Genomic DNA, 22,751 nt, shown 5'->3' with positions numbered 1-22,751 from the left:
CGACCCCGTCGACGTGTTATATGAGCACCGGGGTCGATATCTTCGTTCGCGCTCGATGCTTTTATTGTCGGAATGGTGGATTCTGCGAGAGGATGAATTGGTTTGTTGTGTGTGTTTGTGAGGGGGTGAGGACCATAAACACGTTTTAAAAAGTGGAGAAAACGGGGCTACGTTAAAGGGAACCATCGTCACGGTTTAAACATTGCGCAGATTTATTTTTTTAAATTTCGATGGATTCGCGTACATTGAAATGAGTTTTATGTAATTTTGGGTTGAGCTAGTATGTCTATTGAGTCCCATCTAGCATTATGGCACCAAAAACACGAAGGTGTTCGCCAAGGGGGAGAATTATTGTACGGGTTGTTTATAATTTTGGGGGCTCTTTACGCCTTTGATGAAATGGGCTACGGCATTGCCCTCCCCCCCATGTAATAATCACCACAATCACAGGAGATTTTATAAATGATGGCCTTGTTGGTTCTTTGTTATTACATAATAAAGCTGACAATTTGGGCGGTGGGTGATAAATAGGATCGAGACCTACTGATTTAAGATTTTTGGCTATTTTTTGGAGATAAAACATGATAAAAGGGGAAACATGCTGATATGAAAGAAGGAGGAACAAGGGGAATCCCAAAATAGGCCTCACTTCAATTTAAATGCACTTTTTGAAACTTAATACTTTCATATGCTACACTGCCGAAACGTTGGATTTTTTAAATATATATATTAAGATTTTTAAAACCGTTTAAAGTCTCTTTTCATTTGGTTTTTCACAATGTGTTTTCTCTTCACTTCTAAAAATACTTAATTAAGTTAGTTTGTATGAAATACTTACTAATACCCGAACGATGGACTTTAGATTGGATAAGATTTGTAAATATCATTTCGAAACTAATAATTTTCACGCTTTATTTAAATCAAGTAATTACATTTTTAAAAATGAAAGAAATTAAACAATACACATGTAGTCAGAAAGATATTATAAAAACACTAAAATTAAAATTAAATGACAAACTCTTTATTCAACTTTAATACGTTACGCTATTTAAGAAACGTAATTTTAGAAAACAGACATAACGTAAAACCAATGTGATGAAAAAGTAGCAAAAATAATCTTAAAACGACTTATATTTTCTTACACACGATTTTTCGGTACCACACAGCGATTTTGTGAGATTTCACAACGGCGAAATTATTAGGGTCACGGTGAAAATGACAATGTTTAGGAGCACTTATACAAAGAATGGTAGATAATTTAGGACAGTCTAAATCCTCGACGTTCTTGACATTAACTCCTATGAAATCCGATAAAACTTTGGCCTTTACTAAACCTTTCCAAAAAAAACTTTAACCCTTGTTCTTTTATATAATTCGCGATGGCTCCTAGGCTGTTGTAGTCTTCCCGTCCGTTTTTGAATTGAACACCATCTCTTCTGAATACCTGTGTTGGTTAATTCTAAGGGGGGTTACATATTTTTTTCGATTCAATAAATGTAATTCTGGGGTGGAACAAATTGCATGTAATAAAGTTATCGCATTGAAAGAAGCTTCAGTGTTTTCATAGTGAAATGTAAGGAAAGTTGGCTTTAAATATAGTGGAAAATTATCTTTGTTATTCTATGTTCACCCGTTGAGAATGGTAGAAGGTGAAAAAAAAAATTACCTAACCTAATACTGTAATATATGCAAAATTTTCACTAAGAAGCACAATTATTAAACCCAAAAAATATTTAGCTATTTTATTATTACCCATACAAAGCTAGTCAGACTTAGGAAAGCTTGTTTTAAGATATGTTTAAAATTAACTTGATAAAAACAATGGTTGAGCTTTTAAATGATACAGGGTGGATACCGAAATTTCAGAAAAGCTTGCTAAATGAAATTTTTTCACTTCCTAACATAATCAATGGGTGGACACAGACTTAAAAAGATAATTTTCAACTATATTGTAATGCAGCTTCCCTTAATTATCACTCTGAAAACACTGAAGTTTCCTTCAATCCAATAACTTTAACATATGCAAATTTTTCGCTCGAATCATCACATTAACTGAACCCAGAAATATTTATCTCTGTTAATAGTACTCTACACAGCTATTCAGACGTGCTAAGTTTTTAAAGTGATTGTTAAATTAGAATAAAAAAAATAATATAGGGTAGATACAAAAAAAAATCTTATTTAAAAGCTGAAGTAATTTTCTTTTAAATTGAACACTACAAATGTAGTTTTCGCATTTTAACTTTAAATATAGACTATTTTACCATTCTCGAGTATCTTGCATATTGAAATTGTTACGCATACAGGGGTGCCATTTAATTTTGGAATAGATCACCGAAATGTTTTAATTAAAATATCTTTTATTTTCTACAATAATTACCCTTTATAAATATTGCAAAAATACTCTTTACGTTCAATACGTTTAAATAGCTTTCCAAAATGTAAATATAGGTAGTAAAATACTATAAAAACCCCTGACTCTACGTTCAATACGTTAAAATAGCTTTCAATACGCCAAATATAGGTGGAAAAATAATAGAAAACACACATACTATTATTATTTTTTAATTTTTGGAAATACACAACATCCACCAGTTACTTCGCAATATGACAAATTGGCTGCTCTCTTAGTCCCTAACATATCACAATTTAAACACAAATATATGCGTGGTAACGCTTTTAATACACCTGGTGGAATTCTTATACTTAGAATTCTTTTAGATTGGAAATAAACAGCTTTACGGTACTTCAAACAGATTGAGTATCCGTCACAGTGCCATGCTAGCCCTCCGACAGTTGGAACATGAAAAACTGAACCGTCACAATATATACAGAAGTAGTCACCAGTTCTTAATAATGACGTGATTCCGTCTTTCTTCAATTCTTCGACTGATATTGCATTCACTAGTGGTAAATACACGCTTGGTTATAAATTCATATATATTTCGTATAATAGTTTCTAGTGAAGGCTACCAGTAATTAAGAATTAACATTACAACTAAATAATTATATATAAAAATAATGTGATTTCTAAGGTAGCTTTAAAAAAAATAACCTAAAACAATCTTACTTTTGAGAAATGACTCTTTAATATCAAAAATCGTCTGTCCTACTCGGAAACAATTAATTGATCACTGATGTCGTTTCTAATATTTCTTCAGCTTTTAAAGAAAAAAAGAGTTGCTCGAGAAGGGTAAAATAGTCTATATTTAAATTTACAGTGATTCTTATTTTGGATTCCACTTTCACAATGGGAAAAGTGTCTTTCTTAAATGTTGTAATTGTACTATTGTTAGAACTATTTAAATCCATAAGATAGAATCGTTCAGTACTTTGCGGATATAAAAAGAGGGACTCGTTTAAATGGAAATATTTTTAAATTTCATTTTAATATCATTAGCGTGTAAGTGGTCCGTGTACCCAAAATTGAACCGCAAGTTCAGATATGCAAATACATCGAAAATACTATAAAAGCATCTTAACTCTACTTTTAATACTAAGTTACGTTTAAAAAGAACCTTTCGTAAACATGAATTCATCCAATTGTTAAACATAGATTCCAGATTAGATGGTGTATGTATGATGGGTAAGACTCTTGTCAGAAAGGTGAATTCTGCTTTTAATACGTTAAAATACATTTCGACTATACAAATATAGTTTTCGCACTTTAAATTTAAATATAGACTATTTTACCATTCTCGAGTATATTGCATATTGAAATTGTTACGCATACAGGGTTACCATTTAATTTTGGAATAGATCACCAAGCTAAAAATATAAAAATTGATAAAAACTTACATGGCTACGTCCTCATCCGAGAACAGCGGAGATGGATTTCTAGTGGACTTGGTTGGATACAAAAAAGACCAGAGTTGTGATGTCTTAGGGACCAAATCCCTGGGTTTTTATACCCAAAAGGACCCCCCCATACACACTTTGAGGGGCACCCCCATACGTAGGGGCCATTTGGGATGTAAAAACAAAAATCTATGAGAATCCCTCGTAGTTTAAACTGAAATAGTTAAGAGGTTCTATTCCCGCTACTAGTTTATGGGCCTCCATAAAATTCTACGCGCCAAAAAAACATTTTTGGTGGGACCACTCGTTTGTTATAACCATTTTAGCGCTAAGAATCCACACCTGATGTAAAAAGTTGGGGGCCACTTTTTCAATTTATTCGCCATGGTCTCTACAAATCATAGAATGTCGTAGAATAATAAACCGTTTTTATAATACACTCGGCTCTTTTTTACCAAAACGACACTTTTAGCTAGCGAGAGGGGACACCCGCTGTGTCTATTTTACGCGCTGAGGGTAAGGGCCATTCTCTAGCTACCCTTTACCCCCTAGGGCCGATATTCCGTAAGACGGGTAGCTTTGCGCATCGTGAAAGTGTTTGAAAATAATGTTACACGGGGGAAAGTGTTTGTCGGCGAAAACACAAAAGGCTCGACCCATTGAACTATTTGGATTTATTTATAGCTACTGGCTGTTTGCATAACATCATGTCAGCGCGTCATTTTTTAGATTACGTAATTAATAGTTCATTGTGTCCATTCATTCGCCCACGTTGGAAAAATATTATAAACGTATTTTAAAAATATTAAGTGTCAATTTACCCATGTAAAAATTACTTTATACGGTCACCTTTAAAAATAACAATGTATTCAATATAAAAACGTTTATTCACATTTTCTTTACAGCGGTTTTAATATTATGACTTTGATTAGTTTTACAATATTCTTGAAAATAAATCAGAGCAGCCATTTCCTTTTCAGTCGGCATTTTTAATTCGGCTGGCAGGTTAGATGTAGTTGGTTCGGTTGATTCCATTGTGGCACCGCGCTTTTTACATGCCACAATAAGTTCGTTAAGATAATCGATAATTTTATCATCTGACATTTCCTCGGCCTCCGTGTAATGGAGCGATTCACTCGCATCACAATCACACGCCAGATCCGAATCTTCTTTCATTTTATTACACGATAAATGTGTCATTAAATGTTGTTTGAAACCTCTCACGGACCGGTATATTTCCGCGCATATCCAGCATTTCTTCGGTACTCTAAGCGGAGACATCTTCCTCTTTCCCATAGCGGCTGGCTTATGAAAACCACAACGCATCTACGTAATCTTTACGTTTCATGGTGTAGATTACGTCATCTTTAGTGAGTCATTTTTAAATTACGTCATTTTTATAGATTACGTCATTTTTATAGATTACGTCATTTTTATAGATTACGTCATTTTTATAGATTACGTCATTTTTATAGATTACGTCATTTTTATAGATTACGTCATTTTTATAGATTACGTCATTTTGGGGTTTAGACCCAGAAATATTATTCCGTAGCTCAAAGAGAATCGGGATGGCTAGTCACGAGGATCTCACCACCGTAACCGGTCGGCTAGAAACGTTCAAGCAATGGGACAACGTACACGTGAACAAGGAAGACTTGGCCCACGCAGGACTTTTCGCCGTAGACTCGGACGGCATAGTCGAATGTTACCTCTGCCACGGACAGTTAGGCAGTTGGGAATCCGGCGACGTACCCCAAACGGAACACGACAAATTTTATCCCAACTGTCCGTCACCCGCCGCTTTGGAGGGCCAAGATATCCCGCCATCCGAAAAATACATCTCCGGCGGAACCACAACCACCCCCGAGGGACCCGGCGACAACGTAATCGTAACTCTTACCATCAAACGCCTCGAGGTAGAACATTTAATGAAAATGCTCGTAAAAACGCTAATTTCAGATGGTTCGTTTCAACCCTTTGAGTGAACTTTGGTATATACCCTACGAAGATCGACGTAATTACCATGATATAAATAAAATACATTTCCAAAGACGTATTTTCAATGTAAATCGTATTATACAGCCTGTACTCGAAAAATATATAAATAAAACCTTATAATTTGTATACACTCTGCTCTTTTTTTCCAAAACACTTTTACCGATGACCGCCCGCTATTTTACGCTACCCTTAGGGGCCCGAAAGTGTTTGTCGGCGAAAACCAACTCGAATTGTGCCCGACATTAACTATGACGGGTAGGCTGTTTGCGTAACATCGTGTCACCGCCATAGGGGCAGATAACCTATTGACCTAAAATGGGTTAACACCTGGGTTTTATGGGTTATAACATCGTAAATCAACCTCGTAAATCAGCTAACCTTTTGACCTAAAATGGGGTGCCTCCAGCTATTAACTATGACGGGCCGGCTGTTTGCATAACATCGTGTCACCACCATAGATAACCTATTGACCTAACATCGTAAATCAACCTCGTAAATCAGCTAACCTATTGACCTGCCGAATATTGCCGCAAATGGCGGCCCTACAGGGGCCTGTTTCACCCTTATTTAACGGCTGTTTGCATCGTGTCCATAGGGGCAGATAACCTATTGACCCAGGGTTAGGTTTAATGAGGGTAACATCGTAAATCAGCTAACCTTTTGACCTAACCTTTTGACCCGCCGGAAATGTACGCAAAATGGGGCCCCTACAGGGGCCCGTTTCACCCCCGTTTCCCCCGCCCGCAGGTGCCCCCTTATCGGTATACACACTCACTTATCTCTCGCGTAAGTAAACCGTAAATGTGATAAATTTCGACGAAAGCTTCATGTTTTAAGTAAAAATTATAATTCGGTAGTTGAAAAGATATTATTCAGTATTTAAAAACGAAAATATTATTCAGTATTTAAAAATGAAAATATTATTCAGATGTTAAATAAAGTACATGTAGTCCTATATCTAATTTGTTTAAGAAATTAAATTACACTAGTTTCGAAAAAAACCTAAAAATGAATGTGATAATCGCAATAAAAACATCCGAAACATAAATACAATGATCACATTTTAAAACAGGACGTACGACGGTCAGAATACACACAATCCTTCTAATGTGTTAAGTTTGTTTGAGCTATTCACAGCAACCTGTAACGCCGGTATCACAACCAAAATATATCCACGGTCACACATAAATACAAATTTACACTTATTTGTTACTTCTAGTCATACTTTGAAAGCATCGAAGATTCCTTCGATCAGTGTCACTCTTATTTTTTACTTCTGATCACACTTATTTGTAACTTCTGGTCACACTTATTTGTAACTTATGGTCACACTTATTTGTAACTTCTGGTCACACTTATTTGTAACTTCTGATCACATTATTGGTTACTTCTGATCACACTTATTTGTAACTTCTGATCACACTTGTTACTTCTGATCATAATTATTTGTTACTTCTGATCACACTTATTTGTTACTCCTGATCACATTTATTTGTTACTTCTGATCCCACTTATATGTTACTTCTGAACCCACTTATTTGTTACTTCTGAACCCACTTATTTGTTACTTCTGATCACACTTATTTGTTACTTCTGATCACACTTATTTGTTACTTCTGATCACACTTATTTGTTACTTCTGATCACACTTATTTGTTACTTCTGAACACACTTATTTGTTACTTCTGATCACACTTATTTGTTACTTCTGATCACACTTATTTGTTACTTCTGATCACACTTATTTGTTACTTCTGATCACACTTATTTGTTACTTCTGAACACACTTATTTGTTACTTCTGATCACATTTATTTGTTACTTCTGATCACACTTATTTCTTACTTCTGATAACACTTATTTCTTACTTCTGATCACACTTATTTGTTACTTCTGATCACACTTATTTGTTACGTTGAGTGTCACACTTATTACTTCTGGTCATACGCCGAAGACTAGGTAGATCAGTGTCATACTTAATTGTTACCTCTGGTCATACGTTGAAAGCGCTGCCCACTCTGAACGGCCTAGAAAAACGCCAGAGGGAAACGGGCGCGTAGACCTCTATAAACACGCGGATTTACAATGTTGGAAATTGCGAGGGTCCGTATACGCTGCCCAAAAAACCTTACTTAGAATTAAATTTAAGGAACGTTTTTACAATTCTAGGTTATATGTAAACCACAGCTATTCAAAAATATAACTTTCATGAAAATCGGACTTAAATTAAGGAACTGTATGTAGATGTTTAGGCTAAAAAATATAAAAACACGAAAATTGGGGTCCCGTAAATTACCCTGAAAACTATACTTAAATTTAATATTTACTGATAAAACTTAATATTAATAATAAAGCGAAATCACCGAAAATAGTAAATTGGGCAAATGCCCAACTTCTTGGGCTCCGATTTGAAAACTTTATGAAAGGCTATCAATGGCAATGTATGTACATTCGAACGAGATATCATTGACTGTTCTAGTTATAACCGTTGAAGAGGTATGCACGACACGGCGCCATCGGCATCGGCGGCAACGGCTACACTGTACGTGAGACTAATACACACAAATCCTTAGGATTGTGTGTAAAAAGGGGTTTGGAACAATTTGGCTTACTACAAGATCCCAGGTAGCAAAATCTCGTAGATAAACCGTTTGTGAATTGTTGAAACTATGTTGAGAGATAAACGTTATGAAATGGTTGACGATGTCACCAAAATAGACGGTTTATAAAACGGTTGATATTAAGTCTTTTACATAGAGTAACCAACTCACATAGAGTGGAAGGCGATCAGCGAAACCTGTTAACACTTTTCGTACGCCACGTCTTGTTTTAGAGGCGTGAAATAAACAAGTTGGCCTAAATGTCATGTACAATATCTGGTTAAAAAACTAAGTTTATACTCTAAAAAATGTAAAAACCACACCATCGCTCTTCGGACTATATTTATTCACGCCTCGAAAACAAGCTGGCCCGCGAGGATTAATGTTTCATGCGCTTCCATAGGTCCTTCCACTCTATGTGAGTGGTTACTCTATGGTCTTTTAATACTAACAGAAACCCAAGTATAAACGTTATTTGATTAACGTCTATTAATCGTCAATATGAAATGTTATTAAAACTATTAAATGATGTATAATGAACCTAATATAAACGTTATAGGTCTAAAGTTGATTAAACGTAGGTTTTGAACATTTTGTAAATTGCTTAACTAGATAGGGTACCCGATATTTCCCGGGTATATACAGCATAACAGCTCAAAAGATTTTTTCCCTTAAGTATATACCTTTCACCATACAGTGCAGGCAATTACATAATAAAAGCGGCAGTGGCATACATGGTCGCAGTCCATACGAAAGTACAACGGTGCCGTAACTCTCTCCACGCATGGCACCGTACCCCATATAACCAACTGATTTATGCAAATTTAAACAATTATACTTTGATAACACAATAATTTTCCTTTTATCACAAGGCCTAGTGTCTATAGAAGAAGGCTTTAAAAAACATGACTATACTTTAATCGTTTTCCGTGTGTAGGGCCAAAGAATGAAGAAACTCGGTCTTTTGGCTAAGACCAAAGTGTAGTATCTTGTGTATAGCGGATATACCTAATTTTTAAATTAATCCAATTAATTAAAGATGTTTTGCCGACCGTAACCGTTGAAAACCACAGTCAGGGTACCATGAGATAGTATACCAAATTTGGTCGACCTAAGTTGAAAACTGTAGATTCCTATAGCGGACAAACAAACATATAAATACAGTTTATATTTATTTAAATATTAACCACTTCTATAACATGTTTTAATTAGAATATTTTTATTAAAACATGTTTAAGAAGTGGTTAATATTTAACTAAATATAAACTTTTATTATTAGTTAGATTAAAAAATTAGTTGATAGCAAAAAACATAACAACGTCTCATGTTTGTCAAAAGATATATCCGTAAAAAGTTAAATAATATAACGTTATTTTAACCTTAATATCCACATTAAAAGTGACGTTTTTGAATGTGATAAATATAATGCAAATAACGTGGTTTTTTCAACCTAACTATTTTGATGAAAACATGAGTTCTAAAAGAGGTCAATATTTTACTAAATATAAACGTTTATAATTAGTGGGATAATAACCATTAAACGTTATTTTGACCAAAAACCAAATATTGACCATTTTACAAACGTTATTTTGCTACCTGGGTCGAGTATGTGACACTCGCTGCAGTTATATTGCAGTATTCATTCGAAAATCAGGCAGTTTAAATAACGCACAGAAACAATATATTTCGACTTCATTCTTTATTGCAGAACCACTTTTGTGCACCTATATTTCAACCAATGCTGAAATATTTTTGGTTTTCGTCTGGGCTTTGCGACAAAAAACCACTTTTATTTTCTGTTAAAAAAGCGTGTTTTACTTTAATTTTGTTTTTTACTCAATTTTGATATTTTTACCAGAATAATTACACGAAAAATTTATAGGAAAAATAGGAAAATTGAACGCGAATTATAAGAAAATATAGGATACAAAATGCGTAAAATAAAGGAAAATATAGGAAACACCATAGGCAAAATAGAGGAAAATATAAAAATAGGCCAAATAAAGCAAAATATAGGATACATATGGGTACACGACGACGAAAGGTTTTTGGGTTATACTACACGGAAAAACAAAAGTTATTATTCTTGTGTGTTATGACAACTATTGTTTGGTGGAAATTCAAAATAAAATTGAAAATCAAAATAAGTACAACCAGTAAAATGAATGAAAACTGGTGAAATTATAGGAAATAAGGTAAAATTAAAGGAATTTATAGGAAGGCATTGAAAATATAGGAAATAAGGTAAAATTAAAGGAATTTATAGGAAGGCATTGAAAAAATAGGAAAATATAGGAAATAAGGTAAAATTAAAGGAATTTATAGGAAGGCATTGAAAAAATAGGAAATATAGGAAAATATAGGAAATAAGGTAAAATTAAAGGAATTTATAGGAAGGCATTGAAAATATAGGAAATAAGGTAAAATTAAAGGAATTTATAGGAAGGCATTGAAAAAATAGGAAATATAGGAAGTCTGGTCACCCTGTAATTTGACACAGTTTTGTGTTTCCTCTGTAGTAAAAAGGAGCAGTTACCAGTTACGACATTTCTTTCTCATTTAACAACAACAGATGCTAGATCATAGGTGCTACCCGGAAGAGCGTGCCCTCTAGAATAGAGAATCGTTTCGGTTACGAATAATTGAAGGGTCAGAGTATTTGTTACGTAAGGATAAAATTATTAACTCCAACTAGAACGAGAAGCTTAAACTTTTTTCGATTGTCCAAATTATTCGCTTCTGAATTTTATACTAAGGTTTGTAAATTGAGCACTGGCACTAAATAACTACACTAAACCGAAAACTATTGGTAAGGTTTCGGTGTATTTGAACTTTTTACTTCTTTTCGGTAGTAAGGACAATACATAGGAAAGAAAAAGGTTTAATTGGTCAGATTTGTATTCTGCTAAATAATTCGTCTGTTTTTCAAATTGGGTTAAATAATTATGGCACGCCATTTAGGTTAAAATTACAAAAATAAAAAAAAAGAATCAATAATGATTGTTCGGACGTTGGCCTGGGCGGGCGGCTTATTTATTCTACGTTATCGCACTAATATTTTTTATACAACCCGCATTCCGTTTTTTATATACCATTTTAATTTGTATATAAGCGCCATGTAACAGTTCCCTAGATTTTCTGCTTTTAAGTGAACTGAGCAGTGAGCTCTTTTTATGCGAACGTAGGCCATTATCGGTTTAGTAGTCCCCGAATTATTCATTTTTATCATAAAGTAACGCCATCTATATGTATAACTATTTTTGCTCAAATATATTTTTAAATAATTTTGACCTAAATGGCATGCCATAAATAATGCAACAATAAAAATAACTTCCCAATTTAATGATCCAGTTAAAATACTATCCGACGCATGCGCAGTTAGGCTAAAATGCTAGCAAAGTTGGTACTTTGACCCCGGTGACGTACGACGTCAGTTTAGGCTTCATATTATCGTAAAAAGTATTAACTCAATAATTCGATAGATCGATAGATGACGGTGCAATAATTGAAACTCGTTTTTTTCAGGGGTTTCTTCAATGGACTTTATTCCATTTCCTCGAAGTGGCGAATTTTAGAAGCGGATGAACAGAATTGCGGAAGCAAACGATATTTTAACAGGGTTTCCACGCATTTAGCGTTCTTTTATATCAAAAGATGCTTGCCGAAACAGTACTGTTCTACAATGACTGGAGAACAAGGTTGCGGTAAAGGTTTTGCTGTAAAATTAATAAATTAGAACAAAAAATGCATGGACACCCTGTTAAAATATCATCAGTTTCCTAATTCCACTAATCAGCTTCCAAAATTCGCAACTGGTTGGAAATAGGAAAAAAGATAATATAAACTTCGTACCCTAGATTAAAAATAACTGTTTAGCTGCAAAGTTACCATGGTAGCCAACTATAGTTAGTTGACCGTGATAGTACCAGTGGCGTAGCTGGGCAGCGGTGGTTGCCACTAGGGGCGCCAAAATATCACTTTCCTATAAGCGATTTAAGTTTACTGGGGGCTACAAATTTTTCCCTCGCAATTTTTGCTAGCCTGGATAGGACTATGACAGTCTATCATAAGGTCCCCATAAGCGATCACATACCCGTTATTAAGAGGTAGGTATTAATAATCTGCACCTCCTAGTGCTTGCGTCCTCAACTATGCATTTCTTAAATAAATTTCGCAAAATGCATTAATGCGCAAAAGCCGTGCGCGAACGTTTTTAAACTTACAACCACGCGGGAGAAATCTCCGTGGCGAGCCCTTAGCACCGTAGCCAAGGCTTATTCACCATTTTATCGCTTTAAAACTTAAAATTAACGCTTATATTTGTATAACTGGCTATTAGAAATAAGAGTTGCATTTCTGAAGGTTATTTATTTTTCAAATTTGAGATCAACCCGAGCGTGGCTGCTCTACCAAGTAAGATAATATTTTAGATATAGAAATTTTGAAAAAGAAGATGTCGCTAACTGCCCTATCGTCGTACGTTAATTTTCTTCTCTACTGGACAAGGCCGTTACCATGGGCCCCTATGGTAGACCTTTACTTATGCAGCGACCGATAGAGGGCCGGGAGGTCGATTTTTCGGAGGTCACGTGCCGGAAGTGGGTAAACGCACCGTTACAAAACAGTCAATCAGAAATCTCTCAGAATTCGTATATATCTTTGATGTATAGGAATAACGTCCATTGTTACGATTTTCATTCTCCTATGTGCTGACTAGCTAGGCCTAAATACAATAAATTTACATACTTTCTTAAAAGACCGGAAGACAATTCAGATAAAAGAACGATATAGGCTTTGTTACTAAGGAGAGGGGTACGTCGAAAAAGCTCGGTGTTTTTGCGTTACGCAATTTGAGAATACTCCCATACGCACATACACAATTTTGTACTCAAGAAGCACTCGACTGGTTGCTTTGATTTCGAACAAAGCTCAAGAGTCGAACGATTTGCCAAGATTCTAAAAAGCTTTCAATGTTGCACCCGTACGCATTATCAATTATGGACTAGCGTTTGAAATTATCGCTTTGTTGTAGAGAATTTTGAAGTTACCAATTACAACGTTCATTTTTTTATTCCCATATAATTAAAAACTTCACGCAATTAAACGAATACAAATGTCTTCCTTTATAAGTGTGTTATTTGTTTTCTGTACAGTCTCTTTCGCATTAAACGGCAAAGCCAACTCAAGGATGAAGAGGAACTTGCCTGTCGTTGTGAATACTTGGGAGTTCTCCGTCGCTACGGATAAAGGTCAGTGAAAACATCTTATCGTTTTCTAGTTCGCAAGGCTTATCTCAAATCTACACACGCTTTAAATGAGAGAAAATGAACGCTACAAAGAGTAACAGCTGCGTATATGCTTTTTGGGGAAGTAAGCAGAGTTGCCAGATTAATTTTAAGGATCCCATACACTAGATCAAAATATCGCCCAAACAAAAATCGATACAGCCCAAGAAAATCGGTATGTTACCTGATACTTAAAGTAATGAACTAGAACTACGACAGCACTTTAGCCTTTAGTAGTGGTATCAGGTAAGGTATATTCTCCATCAATACACAATTTAATGTTGCACTGGGTTACCGACCATTGGGGTTTTAGGACTATTACAAACTTTACCCACCCAACTTTCTACTCAGCTTGAACATTTAGAAACCTAGCCCAATATAATTCCGTCGAATTTGCAGAAACCAGCCCAAAAAACCGCCGTCCACGCAACGCTTTTTCCCCCGCTACAGCGATCGTAAAGAAGCTCAATTTGGTAACTCAGAAAGTAAGATAAGATTTTCGCCGGCAGCGGAGAAGCGACTATAAACGTAGCTGCGGTTCACAATTAGCTAGAGCCACATAGCAGTCAACGTGAGAAATTCATAATCTGCTGGATTTTATTCACGCTCTACTATAACGAAAACGTTTTTACATCGTTACCAAATATTTCTATAATATTGCCAATAGGTTAAAACAAGTGGCGGCTCTATCATCGCCACCTGTATTATGAAAAGACCCCTGTTGTTAGTGATGGCCATGAATCTATCCGATTCTTCGAAAAAAAAGCGACTTTAGAGGAGAGCGGGGTTCTAAAGGAAGCTAAAATTCAAAATAGCGAAATGACAACGTCGTCAGAGAGCCACTGTAGATTATTATATTTAGACAAATTATAATTTATTTAGTGGGTTTTAACCTAAATAAAATATCCCATCTAAAAATTACTGTAATTTATGTTATTGAGCAATTTACAAACGATTCAATCAACGCTAGGGGTACCTATAAGTATCTCCTTTTGGGTAAAAATGTAGCTTAACTATCTTGTTTTGAAGTCGATGATAGTGACATCTGTTGACCAAAGAGCTACTTGACGTCGAGCCGACACTGGCTTTAAATTTCAAGATAATTATCTTTAGAAACGAATGCTAATTTGAAGAGACCTGCGATGGCGTGTGCTCCGTTGAAAATATACGGCTGTTATTTAGCGCATTGAAAATCACAACCAATCGGGCCTAAAATAGATGGTAAAATAAATGGGGTAGCATTTTTAAGCGTCGCCATTCCTTCACAACTGGATGCAGGGAGCACGGATTGGTTGATTTTTAGTATGCCTGTTGCTGCGAAACAAATAGCTATGGTAGATGTAAATCGCGGTCCTTCGTTGGGCACGTGGCGCCATCTAACCTAAGTTACCGTTATATTTCGGAAATAAAGGCTTGAAAAAAAACCTAGAAATTTAGTTCTAACTTTGAACTAGTTAAATTAAAACGCAAATTATTAAGGGAACGAATCATCATATTCTAGAAATGACTCTGGAATAAAATTTAAAACGCGGAAGAGACGTAACTACTTGCATGAAACGTAATTATAAACGTACGACTGTATTTATACAAAGCAAGATACTTTTGTGATGAAAGAATTAGTAACGATGATGTTAGTTATTGTGTGTCAATCTCATCACAGCCTGGGAGACGATATTCGAGAAGAAGCAGGCCGCCCTGGACGCCATCGAGAACGGATGCGCCGAATGCCAAACGAAGCAGTGCGATTTCACCGTGGGCTACGGAGGAAGTCCAGACGAAAATGGCGAAACGACACTTGACGCCATGATCATGGACGGGTGAGTGCGCTGAAAGAGCCACACTGGCGATTGAATTTTACTAGTTGTCCCGCGCGCGCTCCGGAAATCCAATCAAGTGGTACCCGAGAGGAGGAGCTACTCGATATCATCCAGATTTTTCAAACGCTGGATTAAAACCACGGTCACAAACTTCAACCAAGAATGTGAACTTCTTCGGAAAAATGAGTGTGTTGAGATGATTCTTAGCGTTGCTCCCAATCCCACTCAGGTTCGAACAGTAATAGCGTTTACCATTTGACGGCTCTCGAGCGCTCTAGATCGCTGTAATCAACATATTAAGCTGGTTTCACACTCGACGGAAAATTATCAGCGTAAAGTTGAACGTTAGCGGTATATCGAATGTTAATCAATTTTCACCTCGGCGTTTATTATCGTCTTTCCGGCATATTTTCCGTCGAGTGTGAAACCAGCTTTATGTTCTATTTGCGTGCTCGGATCTGCTCACGTTTCGCGTGTTACATTTCCTGCTCTCGGGTGCTCGGAGATCGCCCAAAACCGATCTGCCGATTTCGACCGATCAACGAATTGAGATCGAGATCGGAGCAAATTTTTGCGTGTTCCTTTTAGATTCTGGGCAAAATGGCAATCCAAGACGCGAAAATTCAAATTACTAGCAGACGAAAAGCCTCAGAGAGCGGCAATTCATGGAATGTTCCATTTGCGGTTTTACTCTAGTCAATCGGGGTGAGATCTATGACGTCAGAGACAGATTCGGAGCGAACCTCAAGCAAACAAATGGGAAACGCTATAAGTTCCTTCCCCCTTAAGCAATCAAATCAGTCTGGTATCTCATTGGTTCCTTAAAACTGACGTCTTCCTACGTGAAGCACACTCGTGCCAGGGGGCTGGCTTAACCTGTCCCTAAGTACAAACAAATATATTATGGCTTCTGCTTTGCCCTGATTTCAGAGTAACTCACGATATGGGTGCTGTGGGAGCATTGCGAGGGATTAAGAACGCCATTGGCGTGGCGAGAAAGGTCCTGGAAAACACCAAGCACTCGTTCTTGGTCGGAAGTCAAGGTTGCAAAATTTAAAATTATAAATTAAATCCGAAAGCTAATCGTAAATGTTTTCGAAATGAACTCGCAGCCTCCGAGTTCGCAAAATCCATGGGCTTTAAGGAGGAGCCGTTGTCCACGAACTACAGCACGCAACTGTGGAAGAATTGGAAAGCGAATAACTGTCAACCAAACTTTTGGCAGGTAAAAATATTCTTCCTCTCGAAAGTTAAGTGCACATGTCTCGACAAGCAATATTTCAGTGCAACATCGAAGAATTTGGGTCGGACATTCCACAGAATATCGGACACGATTTATAGTGCTTCAGGCTGCTTCTCAGATAACAGTAGTGATATCCGAAACGAGTTAATAATAACGATTGGGTGCTGGCTCGTAGCGTCGTAGGCATACGTCGTAGCTAAGACCCGCCTTGGATATCAGATGTCTCACAGTTATAGATTTTAACATAAACCTATCACAAGGTCCCCATAAGTAAAGGTCTAACATAGGGCCCCATGTTAACGGCATTGTCCATGCGAGAAGAAAATTAACGTACGACGATAGGGCAGGTGCGACATCTTCTTTTTCAAAATTTCTACATCTAAAATATTATCTTACTTGGTAGAGCAGCCACGCTCGGGTTTAAAAAATGGTTTGGTATTAAAAATTCCGTACGCAAAATATTTGAAATGTCTGATTGCAAATATCTGGCACTTTGTTTGTTAATTCGTTTTTGGCGTTCTTTTAGAATGTGACTCCAGATCCGACTACGTCTTGTGGTCCGTACCAAGCTATCGCTAAAGCCTTCTCTGAGAACCCAAGTCGACCACGAAGACATCCTAGTTCCGGTTTCGGTGGGCCTGGCAATCACGACACTGTGGGAATGGTGGCCATTGATTGCGAAGGGAGAATGGCGGTCGGCACTTCCAGCAACGGCGCCAAATTCAAAATTCCCGGGTGCCCAACTTGCTTTTTTTGTTAGGGCCATAAGTTTTCATACGTGTGTCAGTTCCTTAACTTCAGCGTGTGTTAAAGATTTACTGAGACCCACATTTTTTGTGGACTTCAATCTAAGTCATCAGGTCTAATACATGCTCTTTGCCTTGTGGTCATAGTGTCGGACCATGTACAGTGGTACATAGTTTGGGAAACACTGGACTAATAAATAGCTTTATCCATCTGACTCCTCGAGATTCGCTCCAATTGAAAGAGAAATGGAACACGTTTTGAAGATTCGAGCGATTTATTCTCGAGTTGAAAAGGCACACGCGATAAACTCGATTAGTTGATCTGTCAAAATTGGCAGATCACTCGCGAGTGATCTCGAGATAAATAAATGGAACACGCGTTTATTTTTCGGAGCAGATCCAATTACGCAAATGGAACATGAAATGCTGATCGGGGCGATCTCGAGCGCTCGAGAGCAGTCGAATACACTCCCTTTCGTTTTAATTGCACTAATTTTCATACATATTGTATTTCTTTTAATAACCCATTAGATTCTATAAACTCTTCTCTTACGCCTAGATACCATCGGATACCATATGTGTGGAAACTTGGAACAACTCGTTCAGCTTCAAATTTCCATTTTCTCTCGTCACTAGCTAAAGGGGATCTCTCTTGACGTCTTCGTTTTCCCCTTTCCATTAAAACTAGTCTAAATTAACGATAATAGTAAGTGTAGGGAGCTACTGGCTCGTGTGGAAAGAAGGGCTTGACACCACCCTCCTACTCATTGTAACCTGTCATTTGCTTTAAAAGTCGCTAGATGGCTTGGGCCTAAGGTTGGTGCCTTGATTATTAGCCTAGCTGATTATTATTATTAATATTATTATTATTATTATATATGTTAGGGTAGCTTTTGTTCCTAACCAGGCTGCCAGTTTCCCTCTTTCTGAACCTAAAGCCCACAATTACCCCTATTCTGATACAAGTTTAATTCGCCATCTACCGTTAAACCGGTGTATTAGTTAACTTCGACCCATGTAAAAGTTCTGTAAGCAGACGTCAATTCTGGAGGTCAATCTCTTTACTTCCACTTTCTAATCAGTTGTTTCCCGATTGCCCACTAGGTAGTGTTCAGACCAAAGAAAAACCACCTGAGAAGCGTCCTTAAGAGTTATTTAGTCCATAAAACCGGCACGTGATAGTTGGTTTCTAAGTTGAATCTTTACCTCGCGTACGACGTCAACTCTACATTATTTCATATCATTTGACTCACTGACACACTTATATGATATCATGAATTAATTCATATAAACCCATGGATATAGAGCATTACATAGATAATTTTACTGTTATGTGGCTGTCGTAGAAGCAGGGCTAAGTTTATGACGCTCTATATGCCGCTCTCCAATTGGCAACGTCTCACTAGCCACAGCTAGATCTTGGAAGAGCGTGGCGCGGCAGCGCCACCTAGACTCGTTTCGGTCGCGAATAATTGATTGACCGATTGGAGAGCCGCTCTTCTCGTACAAGTGGTTCAATTTATGCTAAGGCAATAATGGCAATGGCGTGGGGCGGAGCGTAAAGTCCGGCCCTTAAGACAAGCTGACGCCGTGAATGGTATACAAGGTGTTTCAAAAGGTTATGCAAAAATTTTAAGGAGTTGTAGTGGATAAGTTGAGAACTATGCCTGTTTTTTCCCATTTTCCTACGATGAGGTAAAAGAGCGCCAGAGAGCTTCAAAGTGTGGCCTACTAGCCCCTGGAAGTAGGCTGCAACAAGCGCAAAACCAAAGAAAAACAGGAATATTTCTCAACTCACCCCTATAACTCCTTAAAAGTGTGGCATAACCTTCTGAAAACCCTGTATAATGAGGATATTAAACAATGCATGATGGAACTTTATTAACTTATTTTATGAATGAATAGAAAGTATCTTTGAACAATATTGTTTTGCGTTATTTAGGCGCGTTGGTGATTCCCCTCTGCCCGGCGCTGGGGCCTACGTGGACCAAGATGTCGGCGGAAGTGCGGCTACCGGAGATGGAGATATCATGTTGAGACTTCTTCCGAGGTCTGAGGATAAATACGCCTTCCAAAGGAGTTTGAAATAGGAAAAAGGGTGAACTTCCATGAAAACATGTTGAGATTGACGGTAAAAGTGGGTGGAGTGTTGGCTCGCGTGTCATGAAGGTCTTGTCACCACAATCCTGCTCATTGTAACCCGGGCACCTGAATCAATGGCATTAAACGTCGCTAGCTGACGTGGGCCTAAAGTGGTGCCAAGACTATTAGCATAGCTTATTATTATTATTATTACTTCTGGTGATACCTTTCGGTATTCTGTTGAGAATCTTCATAGACAAAGTTCGGCCTTAATCCTGCCTTTTTTCAGATTTCAAGCGCTAACGGAAACCTATCTTTAATTCAGACAATCACATTGTTTACTTTGTTTTTGAATTTTGAAGCTATCAATGCGTCGAAAACATGAGAAATGGAATGTCACCCAGTCAAGCCGCTCAGGATGCAATGGCCAGAATAGTTAGAAAATTTCCAGCCTTTATGGGTGGTCTAATAGCAGTTTCGAAAAACGGAGAACACGGTAATATTATAATACCTAAAGATATTAATTTTTAGGAATTACTAAAATTTCTAATGGGTTAGTTAGTTAATAAATAAAAAGGTAAAAGGGTTAGGAAATTAATAAAACTTCTTAAAGGAATAGTGAATTAAATTTAAAAATTCTTAAAAATTATATAATTAAAAATTCTTAAAAATGATATAATTAAATATTTTTGAAAAATGATATAATTAAAATATTTTAAAAATGATATAATTAAAAATTCTTAAAAATGATATAGTTAAAAATTCTTAAAAATGATAAATTTTATTAATACCTAAAATTTTAAAGAATTTTCCTGTTCACTATTTAATTAAGATTTTTAAAAAATTCACTTTATAAGAATTTTCGAGGTCTGGGAGTGGGTTAAATAGTTATATCGATAAATGTACAGTTTAGTATAGATAAAAATAAATATAGAATTTCAGTATATAAAGGATATCACGGAGGTATACGAGAACACATTAATAAATAATTGAGAACGTATGTGTCTATAGTTTGAGTAGGGCAACAAAGCTCATTTGAAGGAAGGTTTCGCGACTTTAGTTTAGTCATTGTATGCTTAAGTACGTTGCCATAGCGATTACTACGTCATTAAAATCTTCCTATTTTTTAATCGCTAAACATTACGAAAAAATAATTGATTAAACTGACATTTTGTATTTTCCTAAAGTCAATGATGTTATTTGACTGTTGATAAAATTGCTCCTCCATTCCCCAATAATGGCGGTTGAAGAGTTCCAATAGGCTCGTTAGGGGAGAAACACATATGCCTCTCGAGTGAGGACGGAGAAACACCCTCATATCCGATAAATTAGTCTAATAATTCTGATCTGCAGCTCCATGCATCGTTGGCGGGAATAGCCGAAACTAACGTCCAGATTGGCTAAGCATGGACGCGTGTTGCTCCCCATTGTGTCTAGTGGAACCATGAATTTATTCATATATACCCATATACATAGATCGCCTTACTGCGATATGGCTGTCTTAGAGGCAGGACTACGTTTATCGATTTTTATGACGCCCTAAATTCCGCTCTCTAATTCGCCAGAGAATAACCAATGAGGAATCGGTCTATACATGGCATCATCCGTGCTCTCTAGCCACAGCTATACCGAGTTGTCATTGGCTATTCTAGGGCCAATTGGAGAGTCGCTTTTCTCGTACACGTGTTTCAATTTCCGCTACGAAGTACGCATTAGTGAAAAGGGTTTCTGCGACAGGCTGACGCCGAGAATGGTATGCGAGTGTAAATGAATACATTCATGGAAAGATCTAAATTCTGGGAAAGGTCATTACTTGTATCAAGAATCCAAATCGTTACTTGCAATGATTATCTGCTCGTACTGTATTTTGCCTCAGAATTTAGTAGGCTGTTTCTATATTACGTAAAACTGGATGACGTCGAATCTCTAACTTTTGCTTGGTTGTTGAAAGATTAAGGGCGGTGGCAAATAAAAGCTGAGAGAAGTAAACACCAAAAAATGAATTTAAGAAAATCCTATTCAATATTGTTGTAAAAATGAAAATGATCAATATAAAATCTACCAAGTTGATCATTAATTAACGTATGTAATGTAAATAAGATACGTTAGCTTCTGAATTGCCAAGGCTTAAAGATATCGTTCTCAAATTAGCGAGAGACTCGCTATAGCCCTGCCCACAAAGGCGTAGATCATTCCAAGTATCGGCGTTGATTTCTTGTTGTGTATAATATCAGAAGTGTACAAAGTATGACGAGAGAAGTATCCATCTAAGATGTGAAAATGAAACATTTGCCTTAGCAGGGTCCAGGCAGTTTTCAGATGATTCCTTACCCCCGCCAAACCGTGGATGCGTACACCGCATAACAGATTAACGGTTCCAAATTTATCCATTGCATTACTGCACTAGATAAAGTAAAAATTACACTACAGATTTCAAGCGAATAACTTAAGCAATATAAGAGAGGTGGATACTTCTCTCGTAAGATGTATGTAATGTACTTCTGTCATGAGTATGAACATTCGTTTTTGTGTTTGCAGGCGCTTCCTGTCACGGAATGGATCAATTTCCTTACTCAGTGCGCAATCCGAGCTTAGATAAAACCACTACTTTTTACGTTAAATGTTTGTTATGATTTTGAATGAAACGAAATAAAGATAAGATATCATGGCACAGGCACTTCGCCTTCTTCGTTATACCATGGATTTATTTAACCCATGAATATTCAACGTTGGAAATTATTTTTCCGTCTATGAGACAGTGATGGACATTTTTTGAAAATTCAATCTCAGCTGACAAGTCGCTCATGCTAACCTGACATATTTGCAGTGGCGGCCCGACTATGGCGCCCTCCTTGCGTGCCCCTAATCTCACGCTCTTCTCAAGAGCGGTTCAGATAATGTATCTTTATCTCATAATACGCTACTGTCAAACGCGTTTACTGACAGACCGTTTCTTCTTTTCTTTGAATTTTGTAAGGAAAGTGACATTCTTATTCGCTCATTTTCGAATTGAATACTGTTAAAGTTCTATGGCGCTCAGCACAAAGAAAATATAATACATTTCGCTCGAATCATCAAACAAGTCAACGAAAAAACTGAATCAGCTATTTAAAAACCACTGAAAACCTGAACTAATTCCAACATATTACCTATACAATCAACGAAATAAATTCTAGAGAT

General features: G+C 36.7%; 1 protein-coding gene across 1 annotated transcript; it reads left to right on the top strand.

The window, feature by feature from the left end:
* The first annotated feature begins 13,302 nt into the window (after positions 1-13,302).
* On the top strand, positions 13,303-22,246 carry LOC149925445 (N(4)-(Beta-N-acetylglucosaminyl)-L-asparaginase). Its single transcript, XM_090159903.1, has 9 exons — positions 13,303-13,379; positions 13,552-13,647; positions 15,344-15,500; positions 16,431-16,543; positions 16,613-16,725; positions 17,270-17,478; positions 19,432-19,539; positions 19,934-20,067; positions 22,110-22,246. The coding sequence occupies exons 2-9, from the start codon at positions 13,587-13,589 to the stop codon at positions 22,202-22,204; spliced, it is 990 nt and encodes a 329-aa protein (XP_090016029.1). The 5' UTR covers positions 13,303-13,379; positions 13,552-13,586; the 3' UTR covers positions 22,205-22,246.
* The last annotated feature ends 505 nt before the right edge of the window (positions 22,247-22,751 follow it).

Source organism: Leiobunum rupestre, chromosome 10 (genome assembly GCF_980474605.1).
Source record: "Leiobunum rupestre chromosome 10, qqLeiRupe1.1.hap1, whole genome shotgun sequence".
In the NCBI taxonomy this organism is placed as follows: Eukaryota; Metazoa; Arthropoda; class Arachnida; order Opiliones; family Sclerosomatidae; genus Leiobunum; species Leiobunum rupestre.
The sequence above is the reverse complement of the archived record's forward strand: the minus strand, read 5'-3'. Positions and strand labels throughout refer to the sequence as shown.

What these genes read in the sequence shown, in the direction of transcription:
- LOC149925445 (XM_090159903.1), top strand. Translation starts at nt 13,587, where the DNA reads ATGAAGAGGAACTTGCCTGTCGTTGTGAATACTTGGGAGTTCTCCGTC. An exon ending in GACGCCATGATCATGGACGG is followed by an intron (nt 15,501 to 16,430) that starts GTGAGTGCGCTG and finishes CCCTGATTTCAG; the next exon opens with AGTAACTCACGATATGGGTG. An exon ending in TTCGAAAAACGGAGAACACG is followed by an intron (nt 20,068 to 22,109) that starts GTAATATTATAA and finishes TTGTGTTTGCAG; the next exon opens with GCGCTTCCTGTCACGGAATG.